We start from the raw sequence: 18645 nt of genomic DNA on the forward strand, positions 1-18645 counted from the left end.
GGAGGAAGATAAAGTTGCACATCTTATGAAGGGTGTTGCTGAGGACATGTCCAAGCCCTACTCCTGAAGGAGGTTTCGACAGCAGACGACTTGTTAAAATGATGCCAGTATATCGAGACAATGCATCAAAAAAGAATTACACGCAAGTAGTTTGAACGGTTTCCAAACGTTGTATCGATGTCTGTGATGGAGGAAGGAACTGATTTCACAAGTGTTCTTCATCAGATAGTGAGAGAGGAAGTTCAGAAGGCACTTGGATTGCATGGCGAGCAAAACTCCAAGACGCTTCAAGAGGTCATAACGGAGGAAGTGGAACATACATTGAACTGAATCTCTCGTCCTTCCCTTTAAAATGGTGAAAAAGTCGAAACCCAAGTGTAGTTACGTTCCTACAACGCCACATGAAGAAACTGATAGGGCACCAAGGAAGACTGACGTCTGGAGGACCCAGGGTAACCAACCAGTATGTTTCCACTGCGGACGATCGGGACATGCGCGCTATTGTCGAGAAAGGCGGCAGATATTTGATGACACCCGCGCCAGAAGACAGCAGACCAATCTTAGCCAACACCAACTCCAGGACAATGAAGATGACAAGAAGATGTGGGTGCAGGATGACGTAGGTCACCATCGCTGCAAGCTAGCTGCTGGAGAGGACACTCCCCAACATGCAGATCAAGGTCTCCATTGCTGTTTAGAAGCTCCAGCCTATCACCTAACTCCCACAACCTGGAAAACTAAAGGGTGCGACGTTCCTTGGAGGTGAGGCTGCTGAAGAGAAAACTCCTCTGCCGTTGATCACTACAAAAATGATAGGAAACTACGTTGATATCCTCATGGATGGCCGGACAGCCCAAGCTCTTGTGGACTCTGGAGAAGTACCGTTGCCAGTTGCAGAAAACTATATTTGTCGACAACAAAACATCTCTGCTGATGGTGGCTAATGGGAAATATGTAAAACCTATAGGAAGTGTGTCATTCGTGTGGGTATAAGTGGCCGTACATAGCCCTTAGAATTCATCGTCTTACAAGAGTGTAGTCATGACGTCATTCTTGGATGGGACTTCTTGAAAGCTTCTCAATTATAGAGTGCGGTCGCTCGAATGTTATGCTAGATGAGATGAGATACTGTGGACATTAAGATGCACATCTGAGTGTGTGGAGACTATGTGTGCTGGGTGACATGATCATTCCTGCAGTCAGCGCTAGAAAGGTAATTGTCATGTATCATGCCATGCATCAACCCATGGATCTTGTAGTGGAACGTAAGAGAAGCATACCACTGAAGAATAACTTGGTCATCCCAGCATATGTCATCTCATTTAAGAACAGATTCAGTTAATTGTGGATAGTTAACTGTCGCTGAGGGCCGCAGATCCTTCCAAGACACTTGTGTGTAGCAAACACTGAGCCATTAATTGCCGATCAGCTGAGTGTCATAGAAACCTCCCATGCCGAGTCTGTGTGCGAAATTTGCACAACCACTACAAGGCAAGATCTAGCTCGACTATCACCATATCTCACTAAGGAACAACAGAAGAAGCTACTTGCATTCTTCAAGAGTTCTCTGAATGCTTCAGTGCTTCAATACACTGGTGAAGAGCAAATTAGACAAATCAATGGTGAAGCACCGGATTAGCACTGGAGACGATCAATAAGCCAGAGAGCATACCGTGTGTCAGCAATGGAACGTCGAATAATTCGTGATGAGGTAGAGAAAATGATGATGAATGACATCATTCAGTCTCCGCAGAGCTCATGGTCGTCACCAGTTGTTCCTGTCGGGAAGATGGATGGCAGTTGACCCTTTTGTGTTGATTACAGAAAGCTTAATAAGATAACTAAAAAGGACATTTACCCTCTTCCACGAATTGATGTTACACTAGATTGTCTGAAGGGGGCTAAATTTTTCTCAACATGGACATGTACTCGGAATACTGGTAAATTGAGGTAGATGACGCTGATTGTGAGAAAACTGCATTCATTACCCCTGAGGGCCTGTATGAGTTTAAGGTAATGCCATTTGGTTTGTTTAATGCACCAGCAACTTTTGAACATATGATGGATAATCTTCTACGTCACCTGAAGTGGACGATGTGTCTTTGTTATTTAGATGACATTATAGTGTTCTCCGAGACATTTCATAAACATATAAAAAGACTGAGGGTCATTCTTAAGTGTCTACAACAAGGCAGACTGAAACTCAATCCAAGAAAGTGTCTCTTTGGAGCAAAAGAAATCAAAATACTTGGACACTTTGTGTCAAATGAAGATGTGCGGCCAGAGATCTGTAACGGAATTTCCTAATTCTAAAAGTATTAGTGATGTGAGAAGCTTCCTTGGATTATGTTATTACCGTCATTTTATCAAACAGTTTTGCATCAAAGCCCAGCCACTCCAAGAGTTGTTAAAGGCTGATGCTAAATTTTTCTGGGGTGGTGCTCAACAAGATTCTTTTGATGTGCTGCGAAAAGCTGTGACAGCTGACCCTGTACTTGGTCTGTATGAACTACACACAGATGCCAGTGGGTATGGGGTCAGTGTAGATCTGGTCTAAATTTCCGATGGAAAAGAGAATGTTATAGCCTATGTTTCTAGGACACTGACAAAAGCTGGGAGAAACTACTCAACTACAGAGAGAGAATGTCTTGCTGTGATCTGGGCCATGTGCAAATTTCAACAGTATCTCCACGGAAGGTCATTCATAGTTGTTCCAGATGATCATTCACTTTGTTGGTTAAAAGGTCTTAAGGATCCAACAGGATGTCTCGCCAAGTGGGCACTACGTCTTCAAGAGTATGACATCACCAAGATGCCTACTGCCTCTCAAGAAACCCTGTGCAAGACCATCAAGACTTTCATGAAGATAGTGACTGTCTCGCTGCACTCCAGGATCTCTCTGCTAAGCAGAAGAATGACACAAAGATATCTCACATTATGCTTGCCTTAAATCGGTCAGAGGATGTGAAAGGACAATTTAAGTTAGTCAATGGATTACTTAGCAAGAAAAACTTTGATCTGTTTTGAAAGAAGCGGCTACCAGTGATTCCTAAACACATGCACTTAGATGTTCTACTGAAATTCCATGACACACCTGAGGCCAGACATTTAGGATTTATTAAGACATATGATGGGATCCGCAAGAGATTTTTCTGGCCAGTTTTATTTAGGAGTGTCCATCACTATGTGTTGCACTGTCAAGAGTGCCAGAGGAGAAAGGCAACTCCTCAAAAACCACCTGGCCGACTCACACCAATTCCACCAGTCGAAATGCTTTTCCAGCGTGTTGGGGTTGACCTCTTCAGACAATTTCCAACGTCTGCCAGTGGCAATAGATGTATTACTGTTTGCACCAATTATCTGACATGTATGCCATTACAAAAGCTGTGAAAACAGCTGAAGCATTCAAGGTAGCCAAATTCATTCCTCACATGATGACTGCCTACCACAGGCTTACCGAACGCCTTAATAAGACCTTGGCTGATATGCTATCAGTGTTCGTCAATATTGAGCAGAGCAACTGGGACGAGATGCTACCTTTCGTGACGTTTGCCTATAACACCGTCAAACAAGAGACCACAGGATTTATACCATTTTTCCTGATGCATGGGCGTGAGGCAACTACGACGATGGACACTGTGTTTCCATTACATCCTGATGACGTGGACGACAACTACATCGGCCAGGTATTAACCAGAGCAGAGGAAGCTCGGCAGTAAACAGGACTCGGCACACTGCAGGATCAAGAAAACGATCGCCGAAGGTATGATGCTGTTCAGAAGGTCGGTCTCTCTGAGAGGCTCCTCAGACACTACTTTGGACCTTATAAGGTTGTAAAACAGTTGTCCGATGTTACTTAGGAAGTTGAAGATTTCAAACCCAACAAGATGACAAAAGATCAGAAATGCAGTCCATGTCCTTCGAATGAAGCCCTATAAGGATCCTGCAACACAGAGTAAATTCGAAGCTCCAGCGACAGGCAACAAGCGGAAGGGTGACGAAGAGCATAGCGGCAAAAGTTCTAAGAAGATCACAGCCAGGGTGAACATCAGTCATCGGGAGTCTGACGGTGCAGGACCGATGACTCGTTCGCGGACTAGGAGGACGTAACACTGAGGCACTGTTTTCTTAAGGAGGGAGCAATGTCGCAGCAGAAGCTGAGTAGCTCAGTCGCCGTAATATAGGCGTTATAATCCTAGAGTGTCGTGTGGAGGGTCTGAGTTCAAAACTCACCAACACTGTAAAATTTTAATTTCTATATTCGATTCCAGTACCTTCTAGAAGTATCCACAAATGTCAAGAATCATTGTACTGGAATGTTTTGTAACTGTATGAATACCGTATGCGTTCTGGCTGGAGGCAGTTCGCTTGGTACTTTTGTATATGCAAGTGCTGAATAAACCTTTGTTAAGTGAAGTTAGTGTTCATCATTCATCTAATTACACCTTCTTCTACGTGATAATATATAAAATCAAAAACTGAAAAGAGCTATTTAGTGTCTAATATGTTGAAATATCATTCCTGACAATAGATGTGAAAACTATTTTTGCAAGCCGTCAAACACTCACAGTTTTTGTTTTCATTGTTAAATACACTGACAGAAAGAAGGAGTTGTGCAACATACACAAAACTTGATATTTGTGCTTCTACATCTGAAAGATGATGTCTATTCAAATTTCGCACAAGTCACTTAAGTGTGGTGCTGGTAGTGCCACTATGAGAACGTATCTCAAGTCTGCCTTAAGTACACACTGTAATGGTCACTAACATTATTTACCTTCAAGACTGAATGTCGTGAGTTGATTTTAGATGAGATCGCCTTTAATGCAACAAAGGTGCAATCATTAACACTTCACTGAGTCTGAACAATGTTGTGTAATAGGGCTACAAAAAGCTAGACATCCCTTCTGCGATACAGCAGAAAGACTTGACAGGAATGTAGCCACTGTAAACGATTGCCGGCAGAGGTGGTTGAGAAAATGTGCGGTCACCAGATGACTGGGTTCTGGATGGCAACGTGGCACTACCGAGAGGAAAGATCGTCGCGTTTGGCGTATAGCTCTGGTGCGGCGCATTGCATCTGCGGCAGCAATCTTGGCAGCAGTTGCACCACACTGACACAGTGAACTGTTACAAATCAATTACTCCGAGAACAGCTCTGAGCCAGATACCTCGTAACCTAAACTACACTGACCCCAAACCACTGCTATTTGCGACTTTAGTGGTGTAGGATGAGGACTCGTGGGAGGGTGGGGTCGAATTCTGTCACGTTTTCTGATAACAATGGCCGTGTGTCGGTCGGAAGGGTGCCAGTCGGGGGCCCGCAACTGATCTGTCTGCTTGCTAGACACACAGATCCAGGATGCGATTTCGAATTACGGCAGGAGCACTGTCGTGGTTATCCCACACACCCTGACTGCAAGTCTGTATGTTAATCTGGTGATTCAACCCAGTGTACTGCCGTCCGTGAGCACCATTCCAAGGGGTGTTTTCCGACAGGATGCCGCACACCCGCATACTGCTGTCGTAACCCGACACGTTTTACAGAATGTCGACACGTCACCTCGGCCTACTCGATCACCGGATCTGTCTCCGATGAAGCGTATAAGGGACACCACTGTACGACAACTCCAGTGTCATTGCCGAGCGGCACTAACCGTTCCCGTATTGACCGACCGAGTGCAACAGGCGTGGAACTCCATCCCACAAACTGACATCCAGCATCTGTACAATGCAATGCACCTATGTTTGCGTGCTTGCATTCGACATTGTGGTGGTTGCACCAGTTGTTAACATACCAGCATTTCACATTATCAATGGCTTATCTCGTCCGTACATTAGCCTGTGATCTTGCAATGGTAATCACTTAAATATGTTACCTACACAAATGTACTCTCAAAATTTCATTATTCTTCATTAATTAATTTTGGTGGTGCAATTTTTTTATCAGTGTATTTGCATTATTATTTAGTTCTATAATTAGTGACAATAATTCCAGTATATTAAGATACATAATATGAAGAAAGTACTCACATTGTGATGTTGGTCAGTGGTAGGCTCCCTTGTTTAATTGCTGAGTGTGTTGTACTTACACTAATGGGAAAACACCTCTTACATGACTTTCAGAATGTGATTTAGAATAGTCTTCTTCAGCGCTGTTTGATGTGTTCCCTCCCAGGTGTGTTGATTGATAGCTTCCACAGATAGATTTGCAACATCAGAAATGTTGTTTGCAGCAACATAATTTTTTATGTGTGCCCTTTCTCCTCCAGTGGCAGTTCAGTGTCAATGTTATGGGTGAAGCTGAACGATTTCATACCCATCCTTTAAGCAAGCTCATCATTTCTTCATGTTGGAAATTATAGTTACTTTTGTGCCACGACTTTGAGCAATTCATCGTTCTTCAACTCTTCTCTGAGTCCCACTTCCCGTCTTGTCAGACACTGAATAATATTGTCCCCCTTTTTTTCCCCCTCTCTCCCACTTTTTTTTTAAATGCGAAAATTGGGGTTTTATCGAGAACAAGGGAACTGAAAAACTACACTGTTTATCTCTTCATGATAATCACTTTTGTTTTTAGAATGAAACAGCAACAGGCAGTTTTGCAGAAAACAGTCTGATATACCTGCATTTAAAACAATAATTCGCCCTCCTTTTCCATCAGGCACTGCCATAGTCCGTCGATCATTCCATCACTCCAGCCTCTATGTAACGAGTGGCTGGCATTAATCCAACTTTCATCTAGACACACTATACTTTCAAATGTCTCATTCATTATCTTGTACAGAAATCTTTACTGTCACGTAATATCCTATAATATATCGTATGATGCCTGCTGTTGGCCAATTTTAAAATTATGGAGTTTGACCCAACGAATGCTAAAAGATCCCAAATCAGAAAGAAAACCAACAAAGCATATTTTTACTTTTACTTTTATAAAATATAAAATATGTGGTGCCTTAAGCATAAACATTTCGTGTCAAAGAATAGTCATTGTGAGGCAATACATTATGCTGTTGACAGTTGCTCTTTAAACTCATGTTATTACATGAAGCCTTATGAACTCTGTGTTGCATTAGTTGAACTTTTTTTCCACGAGCACTAATGAAGCTGCTACACCGGAAGTCATTTCTGAATAAGAAATAGAAGTTATTGTATCACAGGGGTGATAAATGCGTCAGTTGTACTGTATCGCAGCTGTACTTGTAGCCAGAATACAGTTGCAAATGAAAGAAAATTAAGTTTGGTCATTCTCACTAAGCAATACTGAAAAGAAAAGATTATTACTTTAAAATCTAGGCAACATGGTTGAGAAACTAGAGATACAACATCGTGCACGAAAATAAAATTAGTGCACAAGAATTGGTAAGAAAATATAAGAACCTTTGCACATCTTTAATAAAATACTCAGATTCCAAAATTGACTCAGGTATCAATTGTAATGATTTTTTCAACACTCCTCTAACTTTTTGAGGTCGTTGTCGTATCATTACCTATACTGATAATACAGTATAATCTGTCCTTTCCATTAAATGCTGAATAGCTGAAGCCTATGTCTTTGAGCACTGTACTCAATGAATATTTACTTATTTTAAAAAGATTGCATTTATGAAGTGACACAAGTAATCTATGGCCTGTGGGATGCAGTGGTAGCTTCCAGGTAATTTACTTAGGGTGCCGCTACTGAAAAATTGTAGTCTTTCATTTAAATCTGTAATTAGTAAACAAACATGCATAAGAAGAAATTTTTTTCTGAAACTTGAAAAAAATGCTAAAATAACAAATCCATTTCTTTCTTATTTCCTTTAACCTAAATTGTTACATTTCAAGCTCGATATTTTGTGTTTTAGTTTGTGCAAAAGTTCAATTTTTTCCACATTGAAAGAACTAGAAGTACATTTAGTCTTTCAGGATTCCTAGTGTTGCCTAGAAATGACTTTATTCGTCTCAATGTTGAAAAGCAGTGTTCTGCCTCTGATGTCACCATGGAAACTGCCAAGAGGATTTTTCACAGTTTTGTAATTTCAGTAAATACATTACCTAGATTGTTTTCTGAGATAAATAAACAAAGAGAGGAGGAGGAGGAGATGAAGAAAGAGAGAGAGAGGGGGGGAGGAGGAGACAGACAGATAGAGGTGAGAAGATGAGATGGAGAGACAGGAGGAGGAGGAGGAGGAGGTGTGTTGAAGCTACAAGGGAAAAGCTACTTCACATTAATCCATGAATTTTGGACCTACAGTAGAATACTTTTAGTTCACTTTCGAGCTTTTTGCTGTCAGTCATTATGTTTCAGTGATGAGTACTATCTCTTGTGTACATTGTTCATTCTTAAACCTACAAGGAAAGATGGGAAAACAGTGCAAAAAATTTTTATTACTAGGAAGTTTAATAGGAAACAAAATAAAAAGTCGCAAATGAACTTATATCTTTTACTTACTTCTCTACATAGTCACCAACGTTATCTTCTATCATGGTACCAGTTTCAGTATGCCCTGTTTGTAGAAGCCCATTAGGTTGGAGTATATCCATATGCAGACTGGTGATTTCACTTCTGCATCTGTCACAAAGTGTTGACAGGAGAGAAATTTCTTCACAGGATCAAGCAGCTGAGCAGCTGAGGTCCGGATTATACGGTAGATGCTGAAGCACCTCCCAGCCAGCTTTGGTGCTTTTATCGTGAAAAGGAGCGGAACATGAGGGGGGCGGGGGGGGGGGGGGGGCAATTATTGTCACAAAGAAGTTTCACACTGTCATCATTAATCTTGTGGCATTTGTCACTAAGGGCCATGACGCAACTTTAACCAAAATTTTAATGTAGGCTACAGCATTCACAGTGGTCCTGTGTTCAGCAATGTTTACCACTGACACACCGTGCATATCCCAAAACACTGTCACAAGCACTTTCCTAGCAGATTCAGTCACTCTGAATTTTTTTCATACTGGGGAACAGGCATGTTTCCACTTTTAATCTACCACTCTCTTTCTTGTTGTTGCCACTGCCCACGATGGTGAAGTCTTTTCGGAAGATTCGAGAGGAGTAAGATTTACAATAAACTTTTTCCTTATATATTCTCGCTCAGTTGGCTCCAGTTCTTCATGGTCTGATTCTTGAAGCAGAAATTCTCACATTTTAGTTTCTCATGGTTCAATTGACCTAAATAATTTTGAAGAATGTCTTTGCAGAATTTTTGCCTTCACAGTAATTTATTGTCTCACATTTTACCACATCACACTGTCTTTTGAATTTTCACACTAACAGAGCCGAAATTACTTTGTTCATCCAAAATACAAAAATATATCCGATCACATCAGACTGCAGTAATAACAGTATTCCAAAGATACATTTGTTTGTGTTACCATCTTCCCAGGATCTGTTAACATCTGTTACTATAGGTTATCTGTCTTGAGCTGAATGCAGTCTAATTAAAAAGAATTACACCAGATGCATTTCACTTTTATTTACAAAGCATCTTCCATGGTTATTCTGTAAATTGGATACACACATTTGTACATTTTTTTTGTTTTAGGCTACAAACAGCATTTTCTTTATAAAGTTGCAAACTACTTATGGTGTTTCTTTACATAATCTGCTCCTTCCCTTCCTGCTAGCAGTGGTTGGTGTCTACAGGCTTCATATCACATCTGCTCTTGGCAGTCTTTGTCATTCTAAAGTATTTCCTGCCCTGCACTATTTACAATTGATTTTCTTAACTGTTTTTCATTCTTCACTGCCACAGTGTTTATGCCTATTCGTTTGTTTTCATTCACCTTGTGAGTCTAGCCAACCTATGAAATGATTTTTTTTTGTCACTGTGTGTGTGTGTGTGTGTGTGTGTGTGTGTGTGTGTGTGTGAGAGAGAGAGAGAGATAGTGAAATTGTCTTGTATCTGGGTAGAGGCTTTTTTTTTTTTGCAGGGGGGGGGGGGGGGGGGGGAAGAGACAGGGATGGGCCTGGACAGTGATTAAAGGACAGAATCTGAGAGGAATTGTAGTGGTAAATGGAGCCTGTGGTTATATGTGTACTTTTCATGTTATATTAAGCAATCTGATCATTTATGGGTTGTTTCTTTTCTGTTATGGCTTTTTGGATCTGGTAGTTTTCTTGTAAGGTGAGGAGGTGTTTTTTCTGTTGTTTATCATCATAACTTTCATGTCTGTCTCTCTGGTTGTCTCTCTGTATGTTGGTAGCTTTGTGTAAGTGTTGCGCAAAAGTTGAATGATTTGTCCTATACTTTCATGCCCTTAGGTGTTCTTTGTATCTGGTATCAAATGTCCTCCTGGTTTGACCTGTGTATCTTCCATCACATGTATTACATTTGAGTTGGTATATTCCTGATTTCTGATGTAGTTCATTTTTTCCTATTGTTTTTTTGTCTGTATTGAATCAAAACAAACGAATAGGCATAAACACTTTGGCATTGAAGACTGAAAAACAGTTAAGAAAGTCAATTGTAAATAGCGCAGCACAGGAAATACTGCAGAATGACAAAAGCTGCCAAGTGGAGATGTGAAATGAAGCCTGTCGACACCAGCCACTGCTAGCAGGAAGGGAAGGAGCAGATTATGTAAAGAAACACCATAAGTAGAGGGAGTGTGGCGTATCGCTGAGGTTTTCACGGCCTTCTTGAAAGAGTTCACACCACCTGGAGACATTGCTATGGTCCATACAGTTATCTACATAAATGCTGTGTGTGTCACTTTAAATGTCACTCAGTTTATGCCTTTTCACCCACAAATATTCAACTACACTTTGCTGCTCTTCACAAGTTGACGACAGAAACATGTGCACTGCATTTGTTTTGTAGTTCATGCATCTCTCATAGAGCTGCATGTGAAAACCAAATACCATCTGTAGCGCATATTTCAGACTACATCATTGTGAGCTTCCGAAAGTCCAGCTGCAGTCTCAGCGGAGAAAAAAATTATTTTGTGTTACTTTCCTATCCTTGTAATAAAGTATTTCTTGTTGGACAGTTTAGCAGCTATTAAGTGTGTAGTGGAAAACACATGTATAATCATACACTTCCTTAGCTTGTGCTGTGAGTGTCTTTGAAGGACTCTCACAGCACTTTGAGTTTCTTAATTGTAAAATAGCAGTTTTGAAATTTGTTATGTATTCATTAACTCTAAACACTAATTTCTGGAGATTGTGTGTGGTTGTAAATTATTTCAACATGAGGCACAATCTGATGAAAAAGCTCGAAACAAATCCTGAAATTTTCACCATGCAGTGTTTTAATGTTCCTGACACTTCTGCCACGATTTTATCTGCATTTGATGTTGAATAATGAATTTCAGTAAGGCAGTTTTTAAAGACTGCAAATTTCCGTGAACTCTATCTATAGTCCGTATGTTGTAGTTCCATCTTGTCCATATGTTTCTTCAGGATGGACTCTCGTTGTGATAATCACTGGAAGAGCAAGAATGTTAGAGCAAAATATTCTTGCATTTACTCTAAAACTTGCTGCAGTTCTCATTATTAAATTGACATGAATAACAGTACAAGAGATGTGCATTACTATAAAACTGCTTTTATTTTTTGCTTGAACTCCTGCTTGATTGCCTTTTATGGCACTTGCCCATCAAATATCTGAGCTATCAGTTTCTGTCCATTTTCTAGAAGGATTGTGTCCAGTTTGTTCTAAAATATTCTTTGACATGTTATCTGCAGTTTTTTTTTGGGAATAAAGAATTCTCAAAAACTCCCAAATATTTCTCTATTCAATACGTACCATAGAACAAGGACAATTTGAGTGTGTTGCAAAACATCTCTTGTGTCATCAGCCTTGCCAGATGCAAAGAATGCTTTTCTGATTTCTGTTCGTATCTCTTCATAATGTATTTGTAGCAGGCAGTCAAGTATCTCACTCTGAATGGTCTCAGAAACTCCTCTGAAGAGTTCACTGGTGTCTAAATGATTCTTTGAATCTGAATCTAATTGCGAGGCAAAATTTACTAATTCCCCCACAGGTACCGAATCATCTTTTTCATCATGTCCACGTAAGGTGGTTTCAAAGTTCCCACAACATAAAATGCAGTCCGTTATTGTGGTCGTAGTTTCATGTTTTTCTTTTTACAACGTGCTCACTGAATACGGTTACTAAAAGTGACAATGATACTATATTATCAATGTACTTCTTTGACTTCTCATGCTTTTCAGTGTTGTCTTTAATTTTGTTTATATTTCTACAACCATCTTTTGTCCGTGTTACATCACCTCCAAACAGCAAACACGGAAACCAAATCAGTGCATTTTTCAATTCACAACCACAAAGCTAAATTTTATGTTTATGCGATTCAGAATTAAAGCTATGAATGTATTTCTTGCTGTTGCTTATGCCTGGCTGGGGTATTAGAAAATCAGGCATTGAAAGTCCCCTTTTCTTAACTATAATTTCACATAAAGGAGAGCAGTGAAAACTTAAGCTATTGAAGTTTTCTTGCAGTTACAGAACTTATTTCTTGTGAAAGCAAGCCTAGAGTTAAAGATTTTGCAGAACAAGAGAACCAAAAAAGATTAGTCAAATAGAATAACTGGGAGTAATATAATAATCTAATATAATAATAAGAATCTTCATTACTTAAAGAATGTGGCATGTCGTTTTAAAGGACAAAAAATAAAAAACAAAAACTACTACCATTCGTTGGCGTGCCGCAGTCTGTACTACAAGACTAACAGTGCTCTGGACTCAAACCTCTGACGGAGGAAGCCGTGCGGCCCGTGACAAGGCGCCTCAGACTGCGCGACTACCCCGCGCGGGAGCAGCCTCATGTGCAGATCGTGTGTGTACATGCGCATGGCAGCCGAACACCACACTGCTAGAAATGCGAAGCACGCAATTCAATAGAGAGACTTTTGTATATTTTCATAAACAGGGGATTTAAGTGTAAGAATAATATATTGTACAAGTGTAAAGAAGGAACTGAAGAAAAAAGGACCTTTTGTATTAAATGTTATTAATAATATTAAATGGAAATAGGGGGAGTTACAGTTCTGCAGTGCCTATACACAGGGCACCACTGGTGGGGTGTTCCTTTCTCATATTACAGATAACAACCTCGCATACGAGACCTGTTCAAAAAATTCCAGAACTTTGTCCACAAATTTTTTCTATGCTTACCTTTTACATGTTGTGCATGGTCTCCTTCAAATACTGTCCTCCACAATTGATACCCTGCTCCAAATGCCATTTCCATTTCTGGAAACAGTCTTTTACACCTTTTGCTGGATCACCCGAAGCACCGTCTTTGAATTTTCTTGTATCTCATCTATTGTTGCATAAAGTTTGTCCTTTCAACAGGTTTTCAACAGTGGAAAAAAGAGTCCACAGGGGCCAGGTCTGTAGAATACGGAGGATGAGGCAGCACAGTGGTTTTGTTTTTTGTGAGATAATCACGCACCAACAGGGGTGAATGTGTGGGTGCGCTATTGTGATGCAAGAGCCATGAATTGTCTCACCACTTTTCAGGCCATTTCCTTCTCACATTTTCTCGCAGGCATCGCAACACATCCCGATAGTACCATCAGTTAACAGTTTGTCCTTGCGGCATGAACTCATGATGAACTGAGCCTTCAAAGTCAAAGAAAACTATCGGCATGGCTTTGACGTTTGACTTGGCCTGACGAGCTTTTTTCGTCTGGAGGACATTTTCTGACCCATTGTGAAGGTTGAACTGAGGTCTCAACAGCATAACCATAGACCCACATCTCATCACCAGTTATGATTCTCTTAATGAACATGTCATTCTCATTTGTGTGATCCAAAAGCTCTTCACAGCTTGTGAGATGAAGGTCTATCTGAACTTGATTCATGAGCCGTGGGATGGACTTGGCGGCAACATAATGCATTCCGAGATGCTGTGTCAGAATTTCTTGACGTGATCCAACTGAAATGTTACATTTTTCTGCAATCACATGAACTGTCAGTCTTCTGCTGGCACACACAATTACATTAACGTTCCTGACATGGGTGTCATCAGTAGACGTCAAAGAGTGTCATTAATGAGGGTCATCTTTAACTTCCATTCAACCATTTTTAAACTATGTGAACCATTCGTAACACTGACTATGGCTTAAGCACTCGTCGCCGTAGGCTTTCTGCTTCATTTGGTGTGTCTCTTTAAAGATTTTCTGGAGTTTCACGCAAAATTTAATTCAGATGCATTCTTCTAACTATGCCATCTCGAAATTCACAAACTGTGTGACACAATGCTCTACTCAATACAGCACTGAACAATAACTAACAGCCATACAACAATGAAACTTCTGGCACTTACACATTTAACACAGGTTTGTAAAATGTCGACTGCATTTTACTCCGACACACCATTGGCGTGGAATTGTGAATGTTCTGTAATTTTTTTAACAGACCTCATATGATGATGAAGAGCATCTTCCTGGAAATCTTCAAGAGCTGTCACTTCTTCCTCGGCTGTTTCTTCCACAGCGTGTCTAGCCTTGTTGGGTCTCTCTTATATCAGTCTACACTGTACTGTACTTTCCTTCCTCTTAATAGTTTTAACAAAAGAAAGAAAGGGATCACCTTTTTCCTTTTCTTTCTCAAAGTAGTCCCTCACGAACACACGTATTTGCGACCCTGGATGTGTGGCAGGCTTTCTTCCCCCTTTTCACTTCATGTATTGGGCTGGCAACTGTTCATTACTCTAGACATTGTTTAATTAAAACAGTAGTGAAGTAAATAAACACTAGAAAACAACAAAAATGAAATAAACTACAAATTATACTTCTATTTAGGCCATGTGTGTACAGGCTTAGTAGTACTGTGGGCTGCGAACTCCAGATTGTGACTACATAAGGGCCGGAAGTTCACAAATAGTGTGCAGTGAAACAATTGTTATTTTGAATTAGGATACATCTGCCCCAGTGCCAGCTAGACCGGTCTCAAAATAACTAAGTTGTACAGGAACGATTTTCTATTTGGGACGGTATGAAAGAGGAGTAAAAAAGAAAAATGTCAAGAAGGAATGGTGATGGGCGAGCCTCATTGGTTACAGGTGAAACACTTGCAAAGTTGGTATGTATATGACTGCTGTCACAGGTGGCCCTACCTCTCGCATTTGCGAGAGAGATGCATTGTCACCTACATTTACATCCGTGCGATTATTCTGCAACTTACAATTAAGTGCCTGTCAGGAGCTCATCGAACCACCTTTGAGCTATTTCTCGACCGTTCCACCCTCGAACAGCATCCAGAAAATATGAACACTTAAATCTTTCTGTGCAATCTCTGATTTCTCTTATTCTATTATGATGATCATTCCTCCCTATGTAGGTAGGTGCTGAAAAAAAATTTTCACTCTCTGAGGAGAAGATACTGCCACAGTGAAAAACATCTTGCTTTTAATGATTGCCAACACAATCCACATATCATATCCATAACACGGTCTCCCCTATTTCGTTATAATACGAAGCGAGCTGTTCTCCTTTGAATTTTTTCGATGCCGTCTGTCGAACCTATCTTGTGCGGATTCCACATTGCACGGCAGTACTGCAGAAGAGGATGTATAAGTGTGGCATAGGCAGTCTCTTTAGTAGACCTGCTGCTTTGTCTGTGTGTTTTGACGTGTAACTGCAATTCAGCTGATTGCTTTTGGTACTCGTGTGGATGAATTCACACTTTTCGTTGTTTAGAGACAATTGCCACTTTTCACACCAGAGAGAAATCTTATCTAAATCATTTTACAATTTTGTTTTTACCATCTGATGACTTAACATGATAATAAATGACGCATCATCTGCAAACAGTATAACAGTGTTACTCACACTCTCTCCTAAATCGTTCATGTAGATCAGTAGCAGCAGAGGGCCTATAACACTTCCTTGTGGAATACCAGGTATTACTTCTGCTTTACTGGATGACTTTTCATCAGTTACTACAAACTGTGATCTTTCTGACAGGAAATCACGAATCCAGTCCCACAACTGAGACGTAGTTCATAGGCGTGCAATTTGATTTGAAATCACTTGTAAGAGGTATGGTGTCAAAAGACTTGTGGAAATCTAATAATATGGAATCAATTTGACTTCCCCTGTCAATAACACTAATTACTTTCTAAGAATAAAGAGCTAGTTGTGTTTCACAAGGACATTTTCTGAAATCATGTTGGCTGTTTGTCAATAAATCGTTTTCTTTGAGATATTCCTAATGTTTGTACACAGTATATATTCCAAATACCTTCTGTAAATCTACCTTAGTTATATGGGTCTGTAATTTAGCGAATTGCTTGTATTTCCTTTCTTGGATGTTGGTGTGACTTACAATTTTCCAGTCTTTAGGTATGGATCTTTCAACAAGCAATCGGTTGTATATGACTGCTAAAAATGCTTAAGTTGCTTTGCTACACCAAGGGTATCTACTCCTAAGTTACTCATGTTGGCTGTTGTTCTGGTTGCAATTCAGCAATATTTTTTTCTCCTTTGGGGAAGGAATTTCGGAAAACCATATTTAGTAACTCTGCTTTAGTCACAATGTCACCAGTAACTTCATCGTTGATATCGCGCATTGAAGATATTGATTGTGTCTTTCCACTGGTGTACTTTACATACAGCCATAGTCTCCTTGGATTTTCTGCCAGGTTTCAAGTCAAAGTTTCTGTGAGTATGTGCTGATATTCAGTTAGCTTTCCATATCAGTGCATATGATTATGCAATTAGAGTAACTGGAAGAGCTTCACTACTTTGATTATATATTTGACACTATCCTCTTTCTTCATAATAATAAAGTTTATTACTGTCAGATATTTCATTGGCTATTTGGCCATTTCAACTTGTCAGCCATTTTTAATTTCCCATGGAATGATTCTCAGCCTAAGGCTGCTTCAGAATATGTCTAGAGTCATCAAGTGTGAGAGTTCCTGTCATCAAACTTCTACGTGTTGTACATCCATGCAAATGCTGGGAACATTTGCTGAGTCCATGAGGAGCTTGAAGACACCCAAAACATTTGGTAGTTCATACTGCTAAACTACCATACTGTGGTGGTAGACATTGAAGGTGGTGCCGGGTGCCTCAGCTTGGGGCCGAGAATCATTCCACAGGCTGTTGAAAATAACTGGTAAGTTGAAGTCACCTTAGCCATTGAAACATTTTATGTGGGTAGTTGATTATAATGAACTTTATTGCTAAAAGATATGTGCTAGCTGCTGCTCTCAGCCAGTGATATGGAAAATACAAAAGTGTTTCATCATGTCTTTGTATGACACCGAAATGTCAGCAGTGTGACACATAAATTGGCAGCTTTTATTGCTATTGCAAATGGAGAGCTATCAGTTTTGCATAGGACTAATTTGGTTTCTTTGGTGTATGTGTAAGAATGTGATGTGTGGTGAACATCAAGTCTTAGCTTGTTCTTTCCTTTTGTTTCCAACTGTAAAGTGTGTGGTGATACATTCTTGCTGAATTGTTATGTGATGGTAATTAATTTTGGTGTCTGACTTATAGAGAGCAGAAAACGAAAAGCTAAGAATTGGGAGGAAGACGATTTCTACGACAGTGATGAAGACACTTTCTTAGACAGAACAGGAGCCGTTGAAAAGAAAAGGCAACAGAGGATGCAGGCAGCTGGTAAAGTGCAACAAGAAGCGGAGACATACGATTCATTGGTGTGTAACTGTGTTTTTACTTTTTCTTTGTTTGTGTCTCATGCCAACCAAGGAATTTCTTTTAAATGCCTCTTTTTCAGTATTATTTTGTTTTTTAATTCAGAAGTTTTTTAAGGGGAAAAATGCAGTGCAAAGGTTGAGATTGAGAGTTGAAGGAAGATTGAAACTGGGCAATCCTAATACAGCGATTATGGAGGTAATAGCTGAGCTTGCCATGTAAAAGACGACTCACAAAAATCAACTCATGTATTTGTTTGTATAAAGCATAAAGTTAATGTGCCGCATGTGAAGAGAGGTGAAATTCATAGTAAGAAGGTATAAAAATATGAAGCACTTTACTAAAAAGATTCTCCATGTACAATTTTTTTCTTTTCCTCAAAAAGCTTGATGACATTTCTTGCCTCAACTATACTAGTAACTATGAATGACTTCAAAAGCATATAGTCCACATGGGCTTTCAACTTTAAAAATTTTTTTGCGGAACTCTTTGGTAACTAATGATCTTGAAGTTAACTGCCTTAATGCCAAAAAACTCGCCGTTGAGCACTTGGTCAAGGATACTTAGAGAGCAGGTACTTATTTAGTTAAAATATAGAGTAATGGAATTACTCTAAAGTGATAGCCCATTTACAGTTGAAATATGTGTGACACACATAAAATGAAAGAAAAAAGAGTGGGTGCCATGCACTAATGTAATCATATAAAGATACATAAACATATAGTAGCAAATAGGAGATAGGCAAAAAGTAAAGGTAACAGATGTTAGCATTTGTTGCTAAAGCTCCTTTTATCTGTTGAAAGAATGGGAAAGTTTGTAGACCGGCTGATCATTGATGGATTACGTAGGAAGGACACCTAGGGTTAAAGCAGATGTAGGAAGGTAGTGCAACAGGAATTCAGCGTTGGAATGATAGCTGCAGCGAAATTTGATAATATGGCTTCAGTGGTGATGACGTGGTTGGCAATAAATCAGTGGTAAGGGAATTAGAGGGGGAGAGGAGCAGAGGCGAAAATGAGATAGAT

At 39.9% G+C, this 18645-nt stretch overlaps 1 protein-coding gene across 2 annotated transcripts in view; it reads left to right on the forward strand.

Moving 5' to 3' along the window:
• Positions 1-18645, forward strand: part of LOC124800608 (kanadaptin) — a 267444-nt gene that overhangs the window by 147517 nt on the left and 101282 nt on the right. For both annotated transcript variants that reach the window (XM_047263008.1, XM_047263009.1), the window contains exon 5: positions 17462-17622. In XM_047263008.1, the coding sequence (XP_047118964.1) occupies positions 17462-17622 (161 nt within the window). The remainder of the gene's footprint in view (positions 1-17461; positions 17623-18645) is intronic.

This window comes from Schistocerca piceifrons, chromosome 1, assembly GCF_021461385.2.
Source record: "Schistocerca piceifrons isolate TAMUIC-IGC-003096 chromosome 1, iqSchPice1.1, whole genome shotgun sequence".
In the NCBI taxonomy this organism is placed as follows: Eukaryota; Metazoa; Arthropoda; class Insecta; order Orthoptera; family Acrididae; genus Schistocerca; species Schistocerca piceifrons.